Source organism: Haliotis asinina, chromosome 3 (assembly GCF_037392515.1).
Source record: "Haliotis asinina isolate JCU_RB_2024 chromosome 3, JCU_Hal_asi_v2, whole genome shotgun sequence".
Classification (NCBI taxonomy): Eukaryota; Metazoa; Mollusca; class Gastropoda; order Lepetellida; family Haliotidae; genus Haliotis; species Haliotis asinina.
Window position 1 is genome coordinate 67,015,919 of NC_090282.1, and position 27,150 is coordinate 67,043,068.

General features: G+C 40.5%; 1 protein-coding gene across 2 annotated transcripts in view; it reads right to left on the reverse strand.

The window, feature by feature from the left end:
- Positions 1–454: 454 nt before the first annotated feature.
- The window catches only part of LOC137278330 (collagen alpha-1(X) chain-like), a 58,242-nt gene continuing 31,546 nt past the window's right edge, over positions 455–27,150 (reverse strand). Inside the window, exons 5-12 of one of the 2 annotated variants that reach the window (XM_067810601.1) lie at positions 20,403–20,519; positions 17,169–17,249; positions 15,281–15,463; positions 10,389–10,415; positions 10,079–10,135; positions 9,454–9,495; positions 7,950–8,000; positions 455–4,801 (exon numbers count right to left, since the gene is read on the reverse strand). In XM_067810601.1, the coding sequence (XP_067666702.1) occupies positions 4,038–4,801; positions 7,950–8,000; positions 9,454–9,495; positions 10,079–10,135; positions 10,389–10,415; positions 15,281–15,463; positions 17,169–17,249; positions 20,403–20,519 (1,322 nt within the window). In that variant the 3' untranslated portion in view covers positions 455–4,037. Of the gene's footprint in view, positions 4,802–4,920; positions 5,898–7,949; positions 8,001–9,453; positions 9,496–10,078; positions 10,136–10,388; positions 10,416–15,280; positions 15,464–17,168; positions 17,250–20,402; positions 20,520–27,150 lie in introns of those variants that run through there. The other variant, XM_067810602.1, reaches the window with a different exon arrangement.

Sequence of the window (27,150 nt, forward strand, 5' to 3'; positions counted from 1 at the left end):
TTTTGGTCAGAGCTGGTAACATTTACATCTAACCAGCCATGTGGTCTGGCTGAATTTGTAGGGAGTTTCATACCCTGATAATGGCATACACGTATCTACTACCTCTCATGAAATATTACACATAAGCTGTACTATGTCATGTGGATGTTTCTACACTTGTGCTCAGTCAATAAATACAACATGAAAGTGTCCTGAAACGTACACACAGTATTGTATTTCATCGGTATCATTAACGCGGCAGTGGTGAGATACACTAAATAAAGGTTCAAGCGTTTGCACGATATGCCAAATACCCGGGTTCGGTCCCAACATGAGTACAGTGTGTGATGCCTCTTTATGGTATCACCCGCTGTCATATTGCTGAAATATCGCTAAAACCAAAACTCACTCACTCTCTGCATTGACGCAGATTCCGGAAAACGATGAAATAAAAAAAAACAACATCACAATCACAACCAAATTCTAAAAGATTTATTAAACGATTTCAACTGCATTTTATTTATACAACATAGTGTTTACAATAACAGTTAGCTATGAGCACTGCATGTGAAACGTGATGAACACATCGGTATGATAACTGTATACTGCTATTGGAACTATTCACATACACTGTCCTTTACAAGTCACTGAATGTGCATATTCATCAGCGGTAATATATGTGAACAAACCCATTTCAGCATGTTTACTATACAGAGCTGCTTTCTGACTAAATCTAACCAGTGACATTACACCAGTGGCTACTGGTTTGTTTATAATAATAGCTGAACATCCTTTGTCTGACACTGTACCTAATACAACCTTTCAGTCCTTTTGTCATATGTTTAGGAATCACTGACATGGTGATATCAATTTTACGTTCCTTTGAAAAAACTAAACAAGCAAACCGGCCAACATCAGCTATAGTCCTATAGTTGTTTTACACGAATAAAGTGCTCACGCCTTATTTCCGGCAAGAGTGTAAACTTGGCACACACACGGAATGGAAGTATCTGTTTGCAAAGCTGAACTGCATGTTCTAGAAGTCTGGCCTCACTTATCACAAACTCTATCGTCGTCTCTCCTGAACAAAGCAGCCGTGCAACGTTGCCAACCTCAGGGGAATTACAACATGAGGTAAAATAAACATACGTTCATATTAGTAAGGCAAGGAAGTGTTAATCCCATGCTACCGCTATACATTGTACATCTCACAACCAGTGCAAAGGAGGATAAAATAGCACAACACTTAAAAGGATATCAGCCACACCAAGTATATGCGCCAATAACAACAATGAGAAGTATTATACCTGGGAACACAGACGGAAAACCTAACCACAGCATGAAGGAGCTGAACATGCATGGAGGGAACCCTGATCCACAACTAACAAGGTTGACCCTTAGTTCATGACTAAATCCCATCAACCAGCCCTTAGTCCATAAGTAAACCCTACAAATACCCCTGATTAACAACTAAACACTGGTCAATAAACCCAGCAACCAACTCTTAGTCCATAGGTAAACCCTACAAATGCCCCTGATCAACACCTAAACACTGGTCAATAAACCCAGCAACCAACCCTTAGTCCATAGATAAACCTTACACATGCCCCTGATCAACCCCTAAATACTGATCTATAGACGGAGGCGACCAAGCCTTAGTCCATACGTAAACCTTACAAATGCCCCTAATCAACTACTAAACATCAGTTAGCCCTAGCAACACTAACCCTTGGTCCATTACCAAACACCAACAAAAGAAAAGACCCTGGTCCAAAACTACAACCAAACAAGGGAGATCCTCAGCTCATAACTAAACCCCAGCAACCAACCAATAACCAAGTCCATAACTAAATCCTACATATACCCCTGATCTAAAACACTAACTATACGTACGTAGCCATACACTAACAAGAGATGAACCTGGTCCAGAACTACACCTGAGTAAGAGGGACCCTCTGTTCGTTGCTAAACCAAAGCACCATCAACCCTCAGTCGAAACTAAACTCTAGACAGAATGAATCTCAGGACTTTGTCTACGTGTACACCCTTGAACTAGGACATTCCGGCCCAGAACTAAAGCGGCATGTGGAAACATAGTACAATTCGAAAACCCTAGTAGGAACGCCTCTTAATCAACAACTGAACCCAAAGCAAACAATTAAACTCGAGCCGAAACGGAAAATTGAATTTCACATGCTCATCTGAGGCGGTCACATACAGATATAATTAATCTCCACCAGGTCAAAAAGCTTCACAAATAAAAACTATATAAAATACGTATTAGCTATATAAGGAAGTGCCGATGTGACGTTTGACATACATTTGCAGTTTAGATTATCATACACAATCTAGAATGCCAACACGCCTACATAGGGCTCCCAAACATCAAAACACTACAAAAGTTTCAATCAACGCTTACATGCAAATGAGCATCACAACCGACGATTTTATATATCACATTGTTTCAATCAGTTTGTTTACATGTAACAACCTAATATGCGATACTGAACAACGTTAAAACACACACTTTTAACACGGTGACAGAAATAAATCGTTGTTGTCACATATCGTATATATAGGTATAAAGAAATCTGCATGCTATACACATCAATTATAAATTCCTATACATACAAATGAACAAGAAAAAAAACACTCATGTTGACTGTTCACATAACAAGCACATGCATATTGCAAGGATATCTGTCATTCAAAACATTATGTTAGAGCTATAACACCCATAGGTATAGACCGGACCACCACTAATCCGGACACCCCACATTGCGGACAGTTTCTATGTGTGTGCATGTATGGATATTACGATATGTGAAATGATAATGTTACCTTTCCAGGTGTATTGGTATTATCGGCATAAAAAAGAACTTATCGGGCACAGGATTTTTTCACAGGATTCTTCACAAGCTTTGAATCGCACAACTTGGAAACAAATAAAGGAACACTTGAGCTCTCATATGATCCCTTATTTTACCTCTGTGTATAACCGTTATTAGTCCTGATTATACACGGAGGAGCGATGGGCGGGCATAGAGGTACTTTGAGATTAGTACAAATGTGTGTACGTAGCCTGACTTCAAGAGTCTCTACATCTCACCTCGGCCCATATACGAAAAGGACTCATTATCCAAATACTCTTAACCAGAATATCCGGACACAAGACCCAAGACAGTCCGGATTAGTGGGGTTTCAGTGTATGTACATTAATATATTGCCCAACTGCATCAAAACAATCAGTGCAATCCACACACAAAGTGAAACAAACAAAAGTACCTCAGATGATATTGACATGTACATAACATCATATCAATAATCCTTTTGAATCTGAGCATTATTGAGTGGTAATCTGACAATACGATAATGGATTACACTGAGATAAGACACAACTTGCATCTGATGATGCTTCAAGATTATCACACACAACATGCATAACACAGACTTAAGTCGTACGTACTCCAAGTCAGATACAGGAATGATTGTCCACTAAAATCATGAGAAAATATAACAGCTGAAAAGGGAAGTTCGAAAGTACACTGTTCGGAGCAATGGTCTATGAATGTGTTCAACACAACGCTCAATATATATATATATATAACACTAGAAGTACGTACTGCGAACACCAATGCTACGCACCATTTTGACCCAGCCAATACCCAGAGAATATTTCCAATTCTGTCTCGGCTATGACGGTGTTTAATTTACACATAACGAGTCCGCAAGACCGATGCAGAATATTTAGCCACGCAAGTATTTATAACAGTCAAACGTCTGATTCATTCCCTTCAATGCGTCACAATTATGCGATCAGAGAATGGTCTTTGGCGACAAATGAACCCACACATACACACACATATCTATGAAGCACACACATCATGCCTCATGTGTAATTGTTGTCATTAATATCAATAACAAATCATAAAATGAAATGGTTATAACTTTCTATTCGGTCTACATGTGACTCGGGGCATGTTCACAGATATGTGATGCTGTCGGCAAAGTGTCTTTTTGAACAGTCCTGTCACCTGCTGCAATGCCATTGTCAAGGTTCATCGGAGCAGCATAGGATACTCAACCTGTTTGCCGTTGTCCCAGCCGTAAATTCGTTGGCGTCGAGGATTGAAGGACACCATATTATTATGACTGTATGGGTTTATGAAACGTATGTTGGCGTTTTTCCCCCTTTCCTTGTACATGTCAAAAGCATACGCAATCTTTGTGATGGGTACGCTTGTATCTTGTATAAAGTATAAAACGCCACATATCACAAAACTGTTACCATAGTAACCCGACCGCACACCCGTATCAATTGACTTGATTATTTTCAGGGTGTCAGGGTTAAGCATTGCAATATGAACCATAGAATCATCTGCATCTCGTCCATACACAACCCACAGTCCATTCTTGTCAACGGCAAAATCGTAATAATTACGCTTAGAAGAATATAAAAACATTTCATGTGAGTGTGCTGAGAATTTGATAGACCCAACTTCTTTGATAATTTTCTGTCCTAGGTCGAACTTGACGATTTGGTCTCCTCCCCTGACGTGGTAGTACAGGAATCCCCGATACACCACGTGACCGGTGCCATAGTACCTCGTGATTCCCAAGTCGGCGATTTCCATTGGATTGTTATTCCGAAATTCGCGATCGTCCTGGTATTTGTAGACCTTGTTTCCGGTATAATTGTACGTCACCCAAACGGCCATAGCATTAGCCGGAGTGGTCGGGTCGGTGTCATACATCCAAGCACCCCATTCTTTGTCTTTGATTGTTTTAAACAAGGGTTTACCAATTACTCGCAATGAACAAACTGAAAAACAGACAAGAAAACTTTCTTTATGTCAATACTTTAGCATCTAGCTTGCATACCCAAATACACCGATACGTATGTCAGTCACTTTATACTGAACAACAAAAGAAATGCAGCTCTTGCTTTTTGTCAAGTTTTTTATTTAGAGACAAAAGAAAAATGAACAAAACATTATGCGTTTCTTTTGCTATAAATTAGAGGATATTTCAAGATATTATTTTATATCTTAGCTTGTTTATATTATTCTAAAATATGCGTCTGTTTAGCAATAAAAGCGTGTGAACGTATTCTCCTTATTGGAGATCCTTGATTGTTGATCAACTTCAATTAACATCATGTCGCTACAAAACAGAATTACCACATCTCGTAAATGACGATCATTTTGTTTTGAAAAGCAAGCAATATACAGTGAAATCTCATCAGTCGATAATGCAGAGACGTTAGACCCCATCGAAACTAATATAATAGAAAATTCAAGGTGAGTAGCTCACAAAACCATAAAAAAAATCACCGATTCTGACCACCCCATCCATCTTCCCACCTTCTCTTATAACCAGTATTTCCAGAATCCCCATTGGGTGATTAATGAGGGTTCGCTGTACATGTACATAAATAACATCATATCAGATAACATCCGTCACATGAATAAAAAAATATGGCAAGGCAGTGCAAAGACGCAAAAACAAAGACGACACTGTTTTTACGGACAACGACGCTGCACATGCATGATGTGCATTTTAATAATCCGTAGGGCGGTTGTCATGCAGTGGTAAAACGCACTCTCTGTTTATTACTAAGGGAATTTCTCCTTGTATTTCTTCTTTACATGACAGATACGCGTAACTCGTTTAACGATATTTTCCAACCTTTCAAAGGACTTCACAGCAATACTTTTCGTCATTCTCTGTTATTTTTCACGCCCACTCCGCAGCGAAGTATTTCAATCAAAGCAAAAGAAACTGAAAGGTTACAGGAACGTGACAGGCTACGACAACGACAACACTTATGTCCTACGTCATTGTAGTCAGCAGGTGGGGAAGCACATGGTGGCTGGTTAAATGTAATGTAGCACCGGAGTTTCTGGAGGATCTAGCACCTGAAAATATCACAACATACGCATTCATTTTCAGTTGTGTCGATGTTACCGTAGTGCATCCAATCCGCGCTTGACTTGCCGTAAAAATAATACACCAAGATAATTTGTAGAGTGACACACGGCATCCATTATCACCTTGTTTAAAGAGCTATGGGTTTTAAAACAGATTCGAATGAATACATATTTAGTTGCATTACTCACCTTTTATAATTATACAAATTCGATTGCAAAAAAATACTTTCGATCAGAAACGTAACTGACGAGAGCACCATCATATCCTCTGCACACCGTTCATGTATATATCTTTAGCTGTACAACAGTAATGTGATCTCAGTGTTACTTGTGAAAGTTACCTATATGTCATCGCTGGCATTAGCAGTGACAGATTTGCTAGCACTAAGATGCTGCACTATAGTGTTCCAGTCAACACTATCCCGTGAGTGATACTAGGCCATCCGCGAAACCGCCTTTGTTTCCTCACATTGCCAGTATGTGGACAGACTCCTCTTGTCCTGGTGACAGCTCGCTTAACGTCTTACCAACGTCACGTTGAATTACTTTGCCTACATCGTTGCGTCATACCACCGTGCATGGACTACTATGATCACAGATCATGTCTTATATGTATCATGGAATGAGTGTAGTTTTATGCCGGCTTTATCCACATTCCAACAACACTGACGAGGGACACAAGAAATGAACCTCACACTCCTTGAGGAATCGAACGGGGATCTTCGGCGTGACCAGCAAACGCTTTGTCCGTAAGGCTTTCACAATTCCCCGCTGTTGCAAAGTCAGTGAGCGCTATAAAACACGATTGCAAAAAGACTCCTGCAATTCGTTTTAATACGGCATGCTGGATGGTTCCTAGGGACTATCGAACAGTATGATTGTGTCCTTTGATAGTAATGTGCGCAGCATCCTGAGCAGGCAATGTGCCAGGATGTGAGTGTCAAATAAGCCGATTATTACTATACTGGGGTATATGTAAATTTTGTAATTATGAATAATGATCTATACCTTCACTGACACACTGATGAAATATCAATCATAAATAAACCAATATCCCTAATATAATTTGTCCAGTATATTTAATTGTAGAGAAATGTTTTCCAGTCTTCTTACTGACCACAGAGAAATACATTTAACTTTCTGATATTCGCTGGTCCTATGTGAAGACGACATATCCGACCCGTGCAAACCAGAAACTATGATTATAAAAAATTGTAATGGATAAGGCATACCCAAGGGAGATAACCGTGCTGTTACAATCTCCATAACATACTCTGTTGCGATTTGGATGCAAGTATGACGGAAGACGCGAGAATTGGGTTCATGTTATTTGTGCCGAAAGAACCGATGACAGGCACCTGTGGGCGTTCAAGACAGAAGCTATTTCAAGTTAACCTTGTCAGTCTGCCAGAATAAGACTACAAAGACAAGAACAATAACTTCATTACGACATTTATGACTACTTGTATATAATTCCACAATCGTCATACCTTTGTAAATGGAATAATACGTGCTCAATAGGAATGGAGGGAGCATTTGACTTTAACTATTCTTCCTCACCTTAATGGTTTCCTCGAGAAGCTTCATGCATCGTGCATTAAGAATCATCACTGTGACGAGGATAGTTTCTACAACTTACTTCTGCTTTGAAATATTTTAGCAGTCTCGTGAACACTGCTGTCGTTTTAACTTAACGACGGTGCTAGTGATAGAGGAAGTCCTGTTGATTGATTGTTCCGGATAGTGGCATAATCACAATGAGGGTGTTGTTTTTAAACTATGGTTCCATTTGGTGATATTAAGATCATACATATCAACATTCTGTAGGCGAAGCTAGCTAGTCATAGTCAAGTTATGAGAAACACACACACACACACACACACACACACACACACACACACACTCACATACATCACATATCATCAGTGCAGAACTAAGATGACCTTCAATACTGGATGCTCAGTGTGGAGTTAGTACTGAATCTGGATGCTGTTAGCATGTAGGCACGCATGCTGGTCAAACACATATAGAAGTACTCACTACTTTTCCGCGGTGGCAATACTGGAATAGGCGTTGTGGTCGTTGTTGTGGCTAACACAGATTTAATACGGACGTATTATGTAGCAATATGTCATAGCACACCATCAACATGATAGTTTGGGTGCTCTTTTACGATCAGATTGGCATTTTGATACATAGTGCGTATTCGTGAAAGGATTACACGTGAAAAAGTATGGCACGATCAAAGGTAACTAATGGCTGTGAATACAACTTCGTGTACAATCACTAGCACATACAATTGCTGTTTGGCTTGCTGTTTACCGTCACACCCAGCTATATTCCAGCTATACGGCAACGGTCTGCAAATAAACGCGTTGGGCAGAAAATCCAGTGATTAACATCATGAGCATCTATCTGGACAATAGTAATACGATGACATGAGTCAACAAGGTCAACCAATCTCGTCAGTCGTCTCTTACGACAGGCATGGGCTACTGAAGATCAATTCTAATCCTGATCTTCATGAGTGTCTGAACATTTAACAGTTGATAATTTAACAACAAATAATGATATTTATATTGTCGACAGGTACAATGATACTGCGAAGTATCCCTAAAGGAAACAAGTGGCATTATATATGCCTCAACATGTTGCAAAGTATTCACTTCAGCAGTGACGACCTAATCAACTAATCCAGTTCCAGGAACTACCACATTTTAATCCCCGTTTGTCTGAACTGTATATACTGAAAGGCAAAAGAAACGTAGTAATATTGGAAATGACACATAAGTATCAATGGAGTATTTGAACCTTTTTATTATTTTTAAGGTACACCGGAAATCAGGTTTGAAGAAAACATGAATCGTGTTCGTATAACCTGTTTTGACCAAGCAAAGTAATGTCTGAGACTGAGGTTACAAATGTTTTCGTTTGTGGAAAATGTAGCTTGAATGGTAGTGGTTACTTGTTTTCTGAACACAGCAGCTATGGCAAGGTTAAAGAAAAATCAACAACTAGCCACTGGACGTTTGGGGCACAATCTCCAGCGAGGTTCTTTTGCCTTTCAGTATATACCAGGGCCTAGATTTTCGAATCTCTCTTAACGCTAAGGCAGTCGTAAGTGCATGAACTCACGACGATCTAAGCGCAAAGACAGCTTGGAAAATCTAGGCCCTGGACCAACTTGCACAAAGTTATCCTAGTGCTTCGACTGTCATTACTCTACGTTTACGACCGGCGTAGCGTTAACGAGAGATCGGCCATTGGTCTATTTACCACCATAATATGTGTTACAGTGGCTTCATCGCACATAAACATGACAAGTCACTGAGTTCCCTTCAAACCCGAATCACTCAACCACCAGCGCTTGAGAATAACCACTTCTAACAATTTCATTATCTGAAACCGATTCCCCTCCGCATTCCACCAGACATTTGCTAGCATTAATGAAAACGTTCCATTCTTCCTCTCGTTGCTATTTCCGTTATCAACCTTTGCACATCATAAAATAAGAGCCATTTATGTATAGTGGAATGATTCTCACCTAACGTTGTCGCCACTGTAGTAGATTTTCCACTACATCGAACTGAAACAGATAAACATGGTTGTATAAGCACAGTACCTGTATTAGTAATCGTTACAGGTATTGGTTATAGGTACAGACATATATGCAGCGTTGACAATCATAGTTGCAAACAGGTAAAACCTAAATACAGTGCAGACAGGCATGCTGCAACGTGTAAATGTGGGAATGTGACTTCTTTCAATCGGAAAAGCCGCCCAGTCATCACCATGTCACCTAAGCATCACGTAGAACATGTACATCCAGTCTGAAGCTTCTAGGTATGTGAAGACAGTGTCAAATTGCCATATGCTTTATGTATTACAGTAGGATAACATTTTGACCAGTAAAGTTTAGAATCTCGTTTTATGTTTTGGTACAGTCCCATGTGGGATTCGAACCCAAATGTAAAATGTGACAATGTCTAAGTTGTAGTGCAACAGTTACCAGCTCTAATGGCTGTACATGAGCTGCTAGCAATGGCCAGTACAATGCGCAAAATAATCATGGAATGCCAATATCTGCGTAGTTATAAATTATGCCATGAAACCTTAAATCCCTGTCATGTGGAAGGTTGCACAATATATTAATCAGTTATGCATCTCACCTGGACATATACCATCATCGCCACGGTTTCCTTTAACACCTTTTGGGCCCATTGGTCCTGCGATGTAAAATTGTATTCAACATCCATGCATTGTGAACTCAAAATGATATTATCAAAGAAAACTGAAAATTATTTTTGCGCTTTTAAATTGCAGCAGGAGCTAATTTTTGACATTTTGTTACTGGGTTATTACCGTGGCTGTATTTTAAATACTACACGTAATCTCTGTGAATAAAAAAGTAGATTGTTCCCATCTTAAATGTTTCTGTGATAGGTCGACACGATACAACATCTGTTGTCAATCACTAACCCATCTGACCGGCACTCCCCTTCTCACCTGAAAAGATACAAACAGAGAATTACCTTTATGAACGGTGTATCATTCGTGTGTGAGGACATAAAAATAAAGTTAACTAATGTTAGAGGGAAAATATTAAAACGGCGGGAACTCTACACACGCAAAAATGAAATGAAGAATGAAACCATCGAGCACATGGTAAATTTCAGGTGAACAGTGACCTTGACATGTATCCTTTAAATCATTATTAAATTGGTGGAATTAACCAGGAAGAACCTTGCAACACATTCTCAAGTACCATTTTGTTATATCTAGGTAATACATTGTGCGCCGGTTAGCAGATTTTGATGGCACACGGAGACGATATTATATTTCTTGCATTGTTGATAATATCTGTGTCTTTCAAAGTCTTGTATAACATGTCTCCAGACTGAAACAAAATTAATCAAACGTTCTCATGATTCATGCCTGCATAAATGTAATAGGCAGTTATCACTACTCATGTTGGTTTTGTTCTGTTATCGTGTGATGATGCTTATTTTCCCATTCTTCATGAACTGCAATCTCAGTACTGGCAGAAATTGGTGCCATGCAACCTTGTGAATCCAAACTCCTGTTAGAAACAGGTTTGGGGTGACAGCCTAGCTCTTCGAATTGACGATAAGACGCCACATCCTGTCGTTTATACAGCTGACAAGATAGAGCTTCGGTACAAATATACTGCTACTTGGAATTTGAGATGGTGTGTGTGTGTGCGCGCGCGTGTGTGTCATTAATTAGAATCCGAGGTGCAAGAAGATCGAAGCAACATGATGTATGACGTCTGTACTTTAAAGAACGGAGGACATTGTTGCATAAAATGCAGTTTTAAGCATGAAGGGCACTGTTGCATAAAGTGTATTTATTAAGGCCCGAGGGACACTGTTGTATACAGTGCATTTTAAGCTTGATTGACATTGTTGCATAAAGTGTAATTATCAAAGCTCGAGGGACACTGTTATATAGTGCACTTTTAAAGCTCGACATTGTTAATGCCACATACTGGATAATCAATTGTGGGAATCTGAAGTAATATTTAGTCACTATCGATTATAAATTATAGAAATAAAACACTTTGACCTGACACCTTGATTTTGGACGGACCGATCGGAATAGCAGGTGTGACTGGATGTATCACAATTGGTGATTGATGTGACTGACTGACGTGTGTCTTGGTAAACTCAAATCAATAGAGACATATATAAATAATACCATACGATGTAGTCTCTGTTGGCCTTGACCTTCAACAGAAAACATGTCCTGTAACGGTGCAATGTTTGTTAGTAGCTTTACATAACCGCACTTTATGAATGGTGACCTTCGCTTTACTTATCTGCACTTTATAAATGGTGACATTCACTTTACTTATATTCACTTGATAAATGGTAACCTTCACTTTACCTATGTGCACTTGATAACTTTGATAAATGGCGAGCTTCACTTCACTTATGTGCACTTAATAAGTGGTTAACCTCACTTAACTTTATCTGCACTTCATGAATGGTGGCATTCACTTTGCCTGTCTGCACTTTATATATGGGGACATTCACTTTACTTATCTGCACTTCGTGAATGGTGACCTTCGCTTTACGTATCTGCACTTTATAAATGGTGACCTTCACTTTGCCTATCTGCACTTTATACATGGGGACATTCACTTTACTTATCTGCACTTCGTGAATGGTGACCATCCCTTTACGTATCTGCACTTTATAAATGGTGACCTTCACTTTGCCTATCTGCACTTTATACATAGGGACATTCACTTTACTTATCTGCACTTCATGAATGGTGATCTTCGCTTTATGTATCTGCACTTTATAAATGGTGACCTTCACTGTGCCTATCTGCACTTGAAAAATGGCGAGCTTCAGTTTACTTATGTGCACCTTTAAAATGGTAACCCTCACTTTACCTATCTGCACTTGATAAATGGTAACCCTCACTTTACCTATGTACACTTGATAAATGGCGACCTTCATTTTACTTATCTGCACTTGTTAATGGTGACTTTCACTTTACTTATGGGCACTTGATAAATGTCGAACTTCACTTTACGTATCTACATTTGACAAATGGCAACCTTCACTTTACGTATCTGCACTTGATAAATGGCGAGCCTCACTTTACCTATCTGCACTTGATAAATGGCAACCTTCACTTTACCTATCTGCTTTTCAAACATGGCAACCTTCACTTTACAAACGTTTGAAGTGAATGTCAACAGAACCACACTGGCCTGTAAATAATACGTCTGGACAAACTGCTAGTGCGACATGATTACACCCAATCAACCATTCAAACTGGAACCTTATTCAAAGCATTTAATCGGCTTTCACGACAAGAATGCCACATCAAGTGACCAACTCTACCGCGAATGCAGCACATGTAAATAGGATTAGCGTCTTATATAAGATCAATAAATGTTATATATTTATATTCTCATTATTGTGTCTTTCTCAGAGACATTGAATGTGACCTGGATATAAGAGTATATATCATTCATAAAAATCATTTTGGAATTTCCTTAAATGAGTCATTGTGACATTCGAGTTTGATTAACGTGTACTTTTTAGGGAGCGCTCAGAGTCGCCTATTCAAACACGCGAAACATGCTTAAACTCATTAAACGATGTCGCACGACTTCGCAACTCTTAGTACTGATTGTTGGAAACGGTAGACGCCTAGTAGTAGACAAAGGTTAGTCAATGGAATGAAAAGCATGTTTTGACTAGTATATTATGCACTGCAGGCACTGTCAAGTATAAAAGTGTCTTCAAACTTTCGTCATGCATAAAAGTGCATGACCAGATGTTACTAAGTTAGTTTAGCATATCCTAAATCTTTGTGGTAAGGTTTATTAGTGTGAGACGATTTATGGCGAATCTCCATTTGGAGATAATTCATACTTTCTATGACAAGTCTTGAATTTTGCTTACAGGAATTATATCGCTTTGAGACGGTGGGCTGGCCTAGTGGTTAAATATTAATTTTCCATCTCCACGCCGAAGACCAGGTTCGACTCTCCACATGGTTTCAATTTGTGAAGTCCATTCCTGGTGGACCCCGTAATGATATTGTGAAATATTGCTAGAAGCGAACCAGGTTAGCTATTCTCGAAACGTCCGTAGCCCTACGAACTTCTTAAGCCCATTCCTAACACATAGACTACGATCAGAGTTAGGAATTCTTAGGCCTACGAACGTTTCGAGAATAAGGGCCCAGTTCACTGGTATTGGTTCAGATGTTATAACGGCCAACATTACACGTGCGTCGTAGTAATAAATGAAGTTGGTAATGAGGTTTTTGGGTATTCACATCTCACCAGTGCCACTGATGCTGATATGCAGACATTCCCTGCATATCCAATGAGAACGTGAGAATGTTGTTTAAAACACTTGCAGCTGACGATAAATATCACAGTCACACAAGCTCCATTTTGATATTTTGAAAGCATAACTATTCAGCCATGTAACAGTGCCTCGATGCAAGTACAAGTGAGAGTATTCTCAGAAACAGTCACCGACACGAGAACTAGCTGCTATTGGGTTGCATAAGTCATATGCGTGTTAGAGACATGTCATTCTTAGAATACCTGGCATCCCCTTGCTTCCGGGCTCTCCAGCTTCGCCCTGACGGCCAGGGCGACCTCTCCGACCTGCAAACATGCACTCATGCAAGCACACATGCCGATAGGGAAACCATGCTTCCAAGGGTAGAATAAACCTTAGGTTATAATAGGTAGAGAGACTACAGAGGTATGAATATGTTGGGTTAATCAGTACTATGTCTAGCATGCAGGTCAGGTGAAGAGTTAGGAGCCTTTGGCACTTATTATAGAAATTCAGGAGGAATGAAAAACACAGTTAGAGTAAAATTAGAGTGACAATATTGTTGAAGTAACAGGAAAGTATACTCGGCGTCATTAATGATGAGTCAAGATTTTCTTAAAAGAGTAAAACACACTATTTCTTAAAAGTAGTAAAACCTTCTTTTGTGTTTGAAGCCAAATGTTTACAAACGTTCTTAAGAGAATGGGAAAAGACAGCAGGCCGCTGAAATGTCATTATTATATTCTTTATCGACCGATACATTCCGTTACAAATGGCACATTTTTTATTCAGTTTCAGTTATACCATAACGGTAACAGGCAGGCGCGTTTGAGCTGGAGTAGACAGCACGGATTCAACGTCAATGGTCTGGTGTTCTCTTCACAGATGAAAGCAGATTCAGTTTGCCCTCCCATGATGGTCGGCACAGGATTTATCTCAATGGAGAGCAAAGCACGGTGCACCTGTGACTGCGTATAACCGATTTGGCGGGGGTGCATGCCTGTGATGAACTCGGTCAACTTGTGTACACGTCGACCGGCACCAGTGGATTTCCAAGGACTCAACAGAGCTCTGGTAGAGGAATGGAATGTGATTCTCCAAGTTTTCCTAATGAACTTGATAATGAGTATAAAAACACGGTGCACCTGCGTGCGATTGACGCGCAAGGAGTGCACATAAGATACTGGATGAACGACTGCTTCATGTCTGTCATTTTCATTTTGGGGGTTTGGTCTGTACAACTTATGTTTGCCAGTGCTGGTTGAACTTAGTGTTTGTATGCCACTATGTGTCACGTTTGTCAACACAGTAAACATCATGATGACACTCTTGGTTCTATTCTTTCTGAGAAATGTTTCTTTATAAGTGTGATATCTCATTTCACCCTTTACTAATGACGCCTAGTATGTACTGAAAATTATTGCAAGGTATTTGGTGAACTAAAGCGGCAGTCACAGAAGAGGGATAAAGCTGTATTGAAAACCTCTAATATGTGAAGTAGAAGTAAAGAGTCTATACAGTTTCTTTACTCACATGCGCATGCTGCAGGCACGCCGGGCCATCCCCTCACACCCTGGTCCCCCTTTGTTCCCTTCAGGCCGGGAACGCCAGGGACGCCACTACTGCCACGCTCCCCATCCTTTCCTGGCTCGCCTTTGTCCCCCTTTTTACCCCGTCTCCCAGGGACTCCGTCAGTACCGTTCACACCTGGTTCGCCTGAATGGAAACATGAAGGAGATAATGAAGGAATGAACTAGATTGATATAAAGTAAGAAATATGTTTCGATTATTTATAGTACATAAATTAAATACACAATAAATATATCTTTGTTGTATTATTAATTAACGTAGGGCTATAACTTGAGAGTCGTAAGATAAGAGTTGAACAATGCTGATGCAGATTCTGTTGTCAGGTGTATCATTTTCTGGCTAAATGTCAACGGTCTGCCGTTGCACAAATTAAAGATGACAGCTGATACTTGTCACCAAACACGTCCATACATCCAAATCTTTTGCATCGGCTGGCTTATAAATGTGATACCTTGAAGCGAATATAAGGAACGAAACAGTAGGAAAGAATATGAATATAATTGAATTCATAGCGGACATATCAAGCCCGACATTGTTGTAGGTAATTTGTAAATGCAGAATGACCGCAGTGAGAAATGTGAGACTCCAGCAGCTCAATATGTCAGCATCCAAACCTGCGTTTTTAAAGTATTGTGTGTTATTAAAGTATTGCATTGAAGTATTGCGTGTTATTAAAGTATTGCGCATTATTAAAGTAGTGCATTAACGTATTGCGTGATATTAAAGTATTGCGCATTATTAAAGTAGTGCATCAACGTATTGCGTGATATTAAAGACGTGCGTGTTGTTAAAGTATTGTTTGCCCTGCGTGATGTGTGAAGTGTGTCGCATGCACCTGGCAGGCCTTTCTTGCAAGGACTCCAGCAGCTCAACATGTTAGGAATCCCAGCATCCAAACAGCTGACGGATGCCTCACATCTCAGCATCCAAACAGCTGACGGATGCCTCACATCCCAGCATCCAAACAGCTGACGGATGCCTCACATCCCAGCATCCAAACAACTGACGGATGCCTCACATCTCAGCATCCAAACAGCTGACGGATGCCTCACATCTCAGCATCCAAACAGCTGACGGATGCCTCACATCCCAGCATCCAAACAGCTGACGGATGCCTCACATCTCAGCATCCAAACAGCTGACGGATGCCTCACATCCCAGCATCCAAACAGCTGACGGATGCCTCACATCTCAGCATCCAAACAGCTGACGGATGCCTCACATCCCAGCATCCAAACAGCTGACGGATGCCTCACATACACGCACATGTACGCTCAGTATCCGCATCTTCTGTATAATGGAGTCGTAGCCTAGTGGTAAAGCGATCGTTCGTCACGCAGAAAACCCTGGTTCGATTCGCCACATGAGTACAGTGTGTAAAGGTGTGCCGTGATATTGTTGTAATATTGAAAACAACGGCATAAAATCACAGTCATTCTGTTGTCGGCGCTTGTCGCACCTTGCTTCGTGAGTGTTTTTAATACCTCCTTGAACTGAAATTCAGTTAAGTCAACTGAGTGTCAGCTTGACTGTGGGGTGGGGGAGGGAGTCACCTGCCATGATGTAGAAAGATAGAAAAGTCATTAGTGTGAATCCAAGACTCGGACCAACGATATACACAAGCAGTTGCTTCTGCAGTTGACTGCATCCATATAGTTTCAGATACTGCATAGATTTCAGTCAGTCTTAGGCCAAATAGATTTGCAAAAATATGAAACGGGTAAGTCGGCAACCAGGTTGTGTGTTTTTGCAAGCTGCTAAATATGGAGTGTAATGCAATTGTATATGTGCTACATTTATTCGTATGTAAGTGCACATTATTCCTACTTACCAGGTACTCCAGGTATTCCGTCTGTACCATCCTTCCCTGTTAAGCCCCTGGGTCCAGCGGGACCTTGAGGCCCAACTGGACCTGAGAAAACAGTAAATAGTAATATACATCGATTCCGTTTTGTATCGCACAGAATCAAAGCTAGCTGAAAGTTCACAGACATCGTTCACCAACGTAACAAGTATACCTATGAATGCTCATGATGCGTTTAAACATTCACATGTTTAGATATATTTTTGATTGATTATGTATACAATAAAACTACGTACTCCGAGAGTACCGGTCTGTTATGGACACTCTGTTGACATATACGGTTCATGTGTGTATCTTATGCAGTCCATATATGTTGGTCAGGAATGCGGGCTTCTCAACTAACAGAGTTCTTACTACCGAGATTTCGCTGTATTAAAGCATGGGCGAAAGAAACCATACAATAGAAATTGATCTTTAAGAAAAACGTTTACAGACGTTACATATATGAAAACTTAACACCCAAAACATAAAGTTGACATCGGTAAGCAATATATCACGATGAATGAACCATTCTTATTTGTTTTCACAAAAATGATATGTGTATACTTTCTTTTCACCCTCAGTTAGTAGTGTAATTGTGATAATATAGAGTTCTAAGGAAACATGCTTGATATATTTGTTCTTTGCATGCGTGACAGTCTAACATAAAGAATTCAGCCAAAGACATCTGTGTCCAGTCGACAGCATTCACTATGCTGTCAGCGTAATCAAATCAGCTTACCTTGATTTCATGCTCTGTTTAACAGAGCCATTTAATCGGTTCGGTAAAGGCTATTAAAAACTGCGGAGGTAGGCTTGATACGAGCCTAATATCCTTTGGTTGTTGTCGACTGGCCTAGTTTTCAGCTGTTCCACTAATCAAATGGACTATTTTAAATAGTAAACAAGGTCGTTATTGGATGATTGCCTTGGAATTTAACAAAGCAAAAATTGCAAGCATCTTAGCTCAGAACCCGATCCATGCTATCAGCGCCTTATCGCCTAGAACAGATCATGTTCTCGTCGTTAACCAATCGTCCTCCAGTAGACCATACTCTTGATGTATGTCTTCATATACCATCAGTGTTTGAGGCCGTTATGATAGAACTTCACAGTAAAGGGAGATAACTGCGTACAACTCACTCGAAAGATCTGGACATGAGCGCAATGTAACATGACACGGATATAATTGACAATAACCTTGGTCTGGGTCAACGTGATCCTCTGAGGTTTGCTCTACATTAGTGTGTCAACTATTATATCAGTCCTGTAACGTTATATTGCCGTCAAATACTAATACCTCTTGAAATGGAGATTCGTATTCTGTTTTCTGCGGGTAAAGGCTTTTTAAAACTCTTTTTTTATGGTGACTGAACACAAATTATCATATATATGCTATCAAATACAAAGGGCAAAGACTCAAATTTCGAATATTAAATCTTATTAAAAAGCATGAATCATACAAAATATTAAGTTACGTTGGATTATAAAAGACGACATGAGATTAATTTGAATTACAAAGCGGTCCAGAATTCGTATCTTCGCTACGTGATACATGTGACTATCGTTGTCCTCCTTGTCAACCTGCCTTATTAAAGTATTGCGTGTTATCAAAGTATTGCGCATTATTGAAGTAGTGCATTAACGTATTGCGTGATATTAAAGTATTGCGCATTATTAAAGTAGTGCATTAACGTATTGCGTGATATTAAAGACGTGCGTGTTATTAAAGTATTGTTTGCCCTGCGTGATGTGTGAAGTGTGTCGCATGCACCTGGCAGGCCTTTCTTGCCAGGAAATCCCAGAAGTCCTCGTTCCCCTTTAAGTCCGTCATTACCAGGAATGCCAGGTTTTCCTGGAACAGACGTTAGTGGTGCAGGGATAGGAAATGTTAGTTCATGTCATCGCAAGCATACTCTAAAGGCATACGAAGAAAACGTGATAGTCTGATTATATTCATGCAAGTGAGTGTTAGGTCATGGTTACTTGAATATCTTGGTTGGTTGGTTGGCTTAACGCCGCACACAGCAATATTCCAACTACATGACGGTGGTCATAAATAATCGAGTCTGCACCAGACAATCCAATGATCAAAACTATGAGCATCGTTCTACGAGCCTGCCCGTGAAGATCCAGCTTAGAATTGGTCTTCAGTAATCCTTGCTAGTGATAGGCGACTAACTGGGCGGGTGGTCAGGCACGATGGCTTGGTGGATATGTCTGTTGAAAAGTGTTCCCAATTGGGTAGATTGATGCTTATGATATTGATCACTGGATTGTCTGGTCCTGACTTGATTATACTTAATCGTCATATAGCTGGAGTATTGCTGTACGCCGCGTTAGACAACCAACAAACTAACCATCACTGCATTCCTCAAGAACTAATTTGATTCTCTCAACAGGGATAGTGCAAACTATGCTATGAAATGTCTTTAGCAGATTACACAAAAGTCCAGTATATGTTGCGTTGGTTTGTTGTTTATTCCAGCTCTATGGCGGTCAGTAAATAACCGAGTGGCTGACCACGATCTACTCTGCTGAGATCCGATGCCTTGCATGAACAAAGTCAGCGAACCTGACCACCCGATGTTCTTATTATAGGATATTTATATAGTGCACATAACCATACAACTGGTGCTTGCTCAAGGCTCTGATATTTGTTTCATTGGATGTCAGTCACATCGTGTCATCATACTCCTCAACTCCCTAGGGAGTATACAACACTTCCTGTCACTAGGCGCACCGAGTCTATTGTGGCTCTCTCATCCTAACGAGCGAGCCAATTCACAGCTGGATGGACTGGGACACATATTCACAGTGCTTTGTCCAAATTGACTGCACGTTGCTGTACCCGCAAGGAGGTATGCATGTATTCAGTATGCAAGTATTGTGGCCACCATCCGGTCATATACCAAAGGATTCGTATTTTTGTTGGGTTTTTTTAAGTGCACATGGTTGTGTACTGTACACTAGAGGTGGGAATAACACGGGAAGAGTCTGCACACAAAGTTGACGCCAAGGCTTTTACACCCGGTCACAAGTGTGCCCGACACCTCAGCCTCGCTGGATCACTAGCATGGTGCCTGAGGCATCTTGCCCACCGCGAGCTCGATCCCGTTAGTCATGGCTTACAACAAGCATGGGTTGCAGAATATCAATTCTCACCTGGATCTGCATCGTGCACCCCCTATTTAACCAGGGCATTGTTCAAGTGTAACTTACCCGGAAGTCCATCCTTCCCATCTCTCCCTGGAGTTCCGGTTTGACCACGTGCTCCCTTCATGCCAATCGGCCCAGGCGGTCCCATTGGCCCCGGGTCTCCTGTGTCCCCGTGATCCCCTGCAAACAGACAGATGGCATCATTAGGCTTCCGCCGAAACAGATTATTATGGTTAATAAAGTTTGCACCAACGTTAATCTGCTGTAAGAGACAACTAAATAAATTGGGAGACCAGGTTTGGTGACCAATTTAATTGTTTGTCATTGTACCCTGACTATAACATCAACTCTAAAAGTTCTGACAAAGGCTCGGCTAGTTTAGTAAGACACTGACTCCGTAGGCGCATCCCTTCTGAAAATGACCATATTGAAGATATTTTGGATTCCGCCATGGACTTCATGTGAAGCCTATCGCGAACTGTATATTCAACTATATACTCTTCAAACAAAAGTAGCGGACCCTGAAATTTGAAGTCTGGTAGAAAGAAAACCCATTGAGGAACGTTACAATGACATTCGTCTTGTGTATGCAGCATCATGTCACGTTATCATAACACGAAAACGCAATTCTTGGGCAGCACGTGCACAACGTGGGAGACTCCCACACGTGCGTGGGGTGTCAATATGAATCTTGACGTTTTTTTAGGCAGGTCGATAAATCACTGTAGACCATTTTTTCCGACAATTTTAGGGCATCTGTGCATGGCCAGGGTTTTCAGGGTCAAATCACACACTGCTGTCTGAAAATTGTAAACCTGAATTTTTTATGTCATACTCCGGTCACCTAACAAGGGGATAACTGGACAAACAGTTTTCCTTTGAATGAAATCCATGCGGACATACATTCTTAAAAGATCCAATTTCCCAATTTCGACAATCGTCCCCCTCCCCTACTCATTTTGAAGAGTATATAATTCAACTAGACTGGACCAAAGGTTTGTATATCAAGGAATATATTGTCACTAACGGGCTCTTAGTTTGGTTTGGTTTAAACATATTTTATTCCAAGAGAAAAGGATTAGGAACAAGTTCTCCAACTTAGAATATCCTGTCCTTGGTATGTACATATTTAGTATAGATTGCTGCAACTAGAGATGACAGATGTGGGCAAGTAGGTAGTAGAAGTGAAAAAGAGATAGAGCTATACAGAATAGCACAGAAATGCTATACAAATAGCAAGGGCTCTTAGTACTATATAAAAGGATATACAAGCAGTACATACCATCTGTGAAATACAAACTCTGTGCTTGGGCTATGTGATATAAACCCGCTGCATCTGATGTGTAATATACACTCTCTGTTTTAGATATGTCATATAAACTCTGTAATGGATATACAATATAAACTCTCTACCTCGTATGGGTAACATGACTATTTGATATTTGACACTGGATATGTAACAAGTGATACGGACTAAATCTAAAATCCACAATAAGTCGTAAGTTACATTCGTGTTGAGACGTTAACAGTTTCAGTGAGTTTTGGAATCTTTAAATCCTCGAAAACAATGTGTTGTTGGTCCGTAAGGCTTCAAAAGAACGATAAATGGTTAAATAACTCAAAATAAGGACAAGTACACAAAACATATATAACACACATGGCCCTTAAACCTCGGTATCCAAGGAGATCTGATGTCTGACGTTTTATGTTAGATCACGTAAATTGTTGTTTACGAAACGATCGTGTGACAGTGTTCTATTTTCATGTTTCACGCCGAGTTATGGCGAACAACGTCGGCACGAACTTCAGTCACCAGTCCGGAAACAGTCGGCCCTGTGCCACAAGCCATTTGTTACCCCTCTGTGTAACTGTTTTTAGGTGGGTGAGTTCAGGTTTACGCCGCACTCTGCAATATTCTAGCTATATGACGGCGATCTTTAAATATTCAAGTCTGGACCAGACAATCCAGTGATCAACAGCACAAAGATCGATCTGCACAGTTGGAGTTTCTAGGTAATGTGACGTTGGTAACATCATGCTATTTACAGCTCACTGTTTTAAAAATGTGTTTCTGTGAAAAAAAATACGATATGAAATAATAGTATTTAAAGTCAGAAGACAATAACGAACTTGTCTTAGGGTCAATATTTTTAGAACAAAAACGCCGCAGGGAAACATGTCCAACCTGGAATGTTCTGATGCTGCTGTTTACTGGGCTTCTTAATATTCATTAATGACTATTTATTTTCTCTTATGAGTATATGCTTTTGTATTAAATCACATGCGTGTGTATATTTGATGGGGAATTTTGGTTAAAGGGATGGTTATTTGCATCTAAGCATTTGTAAGGCTGACGTGATGCAGGAAGGGTGACACTGGTTAACACGTCTCCATACTGTCACTGTCGTTATTGAATTAACATTGAATTAACAAACAGTTTCAGATCAGTACAGAAACGCATGTCTTTATTATCGAACCAGTAGTGAATTGATTGACTATTTGTTGTTTTATGCTTGGGCGGTCTGTAAATAATCAATCTGGATCAGACAATCCATTCCTCGGCATCATGACCATCATTCTACGTAATAGGAATACGGTTACATGTGTTAACAAAGTCAGCGAGCCTGACCATCCGATCCCGTTAGCTTTAAGGTGATCGTAACCCACTACGGTAACCTTAGTGCGATGTTAAAGAATGGGAGTAATGGTTAACCTTAGTTAAGGTTGCTTCGTAAAAGGAGACCCAGATCTCCACGGGTGGAAAAGAACGGGTCTTTATATAATAGGTTCAACTGTAACGCACTTTCTCCAGTTCAGACTTTATTCTGATCGCAGAATGTAAATACTGGATACAGATTTACCGGTTCAGTTTACACCATCACAGGGTTTAGGCTACTTTAGCTACTTACGTCCAGCTACTAAGTCACTGCGCTCAATCGGAGCAATAGCATTCTGCAATGTCTATATATTAGGACAATACTTAGCCAGCCATGAGGAATTACTTCTGTGATTACCTGTCTCGACTGTATGAATATTCATAGTCGAGACTCTACGACCACAAGGGGCACATAATCCCCACTGCCAAATTGGAGTCGTTTATCATAGTCACCAGTTATAAGTTTAGAAAGTATGCAGTCCACTGATTGGAACAGCCCATAACTTTATCTTGGCACGATTCTAGGTAGAGGTATTATCATATAAAACCAACCATTTACCTCACAGATGACTATGTGGAAAATCTTTTCTCTCGAGTGAGTGAGTGAGACAATTCAGTGATCAACAGCATGAGCATCGATCTGCGTTGTTGGCAACCGATGTCATGTGTCAACCAAGCCAGCGAACCTGACCACGCGATCCCGTTAGTCGCCTCTTGTGGCAAGTATTGATTTCTGAAGATCAGTTCTAACCCGGATCTTCACGGGTTTTCTCTCTGGATAGAATGATTTTAATGTAAATCTATTTCCTGTTTTAATGAGTGCATTCTGCAGATGAATTGTCTCACATACATTGACATTACTTGGAGACAACAGTAGGCTCAATTGTATAGGTCAAAAGCATTACTGCCGTTTAGCTTATCTTTAGCCACTTATCTTACCTTTCATAAAGTGAACAGCGATCTTCAAAATCAAATCAAATCATATTTGTTCATTTAACATGGCAGTAAGATTAACACGTTGCATAATTCTCCCTCGGGTAATAAGGCCTGATGTACGCCTCTTTGTAGCATCAGACCCTATCACCCTTGAGAGAAGCAAACAGCTTATGCCGTTTCACGTCTTGGCATACATCTGTCTTGGAAGGTAGTGTCGCGTGGACAAAGTGTTGTCAATAAGCCAGTTTGACGAGTTCAACAACGATAAGTTTTTGCACCTAGTTCATGGTTTTCTTTCATTGTTGTGCCAGTGAAGTCACAGTGTCTCTCACAACCAGAACTAGTTAACTAGCAGTTGATTAAATAGTTTTCTTAGTTGATGCCTTGCAAGACGGAGAAGAATTTCATGTGAAAGTTTCACGGTTGTTTCAGGTAAAAACTAGGTGAAGTACATCAGAAAGTGGTTATGATCACGATGTGTGCAAGAACAACATCTCGCGGGTACACCAAGAACGAATTTGTACATCATGTACACCTTTCAGACTGGTGCATGAGTCAGTAAGTGAGTGAGTTGAGTCGAACTTGTAATAACATTCCAATTCAGCTCTAATGGGAGAAGAGGCTGAATCCCCTAACAGGGATGATTACACATGATGATTGCACAATGGACACATTGTAGTGAGTGAGTACGGCTTTCCGATGCTTTTTGCAATATTCCAAAAATGAAACGGCGAGAGACGCCAGAAATGGGCTTCATACATTGTAAGCTTGTGGGAAATCGAACCCGGGTGTTCCGCGTGACGAGTGAACACTTTACCCACTAGGCTATCCTCCGCCCTAGGACACACTGTATCTTATTTATTGAATATCAACCGTGTGTCAAATATGATGATGTTCGCTAATCCGGCAGGTTACGAGTTGTCCAGTTTATTTGAAGTGATAATCAGCTCTATTCCAGCTGCATGGTGGCCCCCTTAAGTACTACACCAATAATAGGACAGTCGTAAGTGCCATACATTAACGCTGACGTACGACTATCTTAGCGCTAAGAGCTCTTTGAAAACCTATGCCCAGGTTCTGGGTTTTCGAAGCTCTCTTAGAGCTAAGATGGTCGTAAGTTACTGTTAATGTATGGCACTTACGACTATCTTAGCGCTAAGAGAGCTTCGAAAGTCTAGGCCCAGATCTTTACTGCAAGATCTGTTCTGGTGTTCCTGTTTTAAGGATTGGCATATAGATTCCATGAAGTGGTTACATTATGGTGTACCATTGCCATTATTGCCTTTGTGGCATAGGTCAATGTCTTGTCCCAAGTTAAACAGAGTTTTAAGTGTGGTCAAGAGTGTTTTAGAAGAGTGTGCAAACAAGAACAACTGTCATGATATTTGTTTGTGTGCATCTGTTGTTGACCGCGCGTGTCATCGTTTAAAGAATGTTGGTATCGACCGTTACAAGTGGCCTTGCAATAACTCATTAATGACAGATGATGAATGACTTAATCACTGTGCGGCACTGACAAGTTGCAATGCACGTATAACGTGATAGTCAACAATACATACCAGGAACTAAAGATGTACACTTCTGCAAGAATCATGACTGTCTGTCAGTGTATCTTGTCCAGGTATATGATGTTGTTTGTGTCATTGATCAGATGGAACAGATTGCCTGGCAGTGACATGTCGTGGTGGTGAAAAGGTCTACGTGTGGCTGTGTTTGTGAGTGTGAATATGTGTGTGTGTGTGCGAGACAGCATGATAGAAGGAGGGAAGAGGAAGAAAAAGGGTGAGTGAAAGAGTGCTCGCGGGTTTATATACGTACGTGTCTCTACTTGTGTGTGAGAGAGATAGAGAAAGAAGGGAGAAACTATGAGTGTGTGAATGTATGTGTATGTGAGTGTGTGAGAGAGAGAAAAGGAGAGAAACTATGACTGTGTGAATGTATGTGTATGCGAGTGTGTGTGAGAGAGAAAAGGAGAAACTATGACTGTGTGAATGTATGTCCATGCAAGTGTGTGAGAGAGATAGAGAGAAAGGGGAGAAACTATGACTGTGTGAATGTATGTCCATGCGAGTGTGTGAGAGAGAAATGGGGTGAAAGGGGAGAAACTATGACTATGTGAATGTATGTGTATGCGAGAGTGTGTGTGAGAGAGATAGAGTGAAAGGGGAGAAACTATGACTGTGTGAATGTATGTGCATGCGAGAGTGTGTGTGAGAGAGAGAGAGAAAAGGGAGAAACTATGACTGAATGTGTGTGTATGCGAGTATGTGTGAGAGAGAGAGAAAGGGGAGAAACTATGACTGTGTGAATGTATGTGTATGCGAGTGTGTGTGAGAGAGAAAGGGAGACACTATGACTGTGTGAATGTATATGTATGGGAGTGTGTGTGAGAGAGATAGAGTGAAAGGGGAGAAACTATGACTATGTGAATGTATGTGCATGCGAGTGTGTGTGAGAGAGATAGAGTGAAAGGGGAACTATGACTGTGTGAATGTATGTGTATGCGAGTGTGTGAGAGAGAGGGGGAAGAGAGGAAGTGAGACGAGAGAGAATCTGTGTTTGTATGGGCGGGTGTACACTATGCGTGTGTGAGAGACAAAGCGTGTGTGTAGAAGTGTGTGTTTGTTTCTGCCTCTGTGTGTCTGTATGTGTGTCAGTGCGTGTGTATGCGTGTGAGTTGGTTTCATGTGGGTTATATCATGACGTGTCCTGTGGGAATATAAATTTATTTCAATGTAAATGTCTCGGACGTATACCAATTCACTGAAATACATGAGAAGGCATATGGTCTTGCATTGGAAGAAACATAACTGAAGATAACCGGTATTCGAACTTTCCACGACCACTGAAAGGACGCACCATTGCAGACCAGATTGCCACGCCTCTGACGACTCGACCACCAGTGCAGCCAAAAATATCATTTGAGATATGAGAATAGGTGAATTGATAAACAGCGAATCTTAGATTCGAACACACATCAAGTGAACTGATAAACAGCGAAACGTGGATGCGAACAAACATCAAGTGAACTGATAAACAACGAATCTCCAAACAAACATCAAGTAGATGCAGCACCTACGGGACACAAGTCTTCAAAGCATCAGCAACAGCATGTTAAACCATAGAATTGCTCGGCTTGTTGTTTTCACCACAGAACAGATTAAAACATTACAATGGATTACGTCCGGGTATTTATACGAACATAGCTATGACATTAAA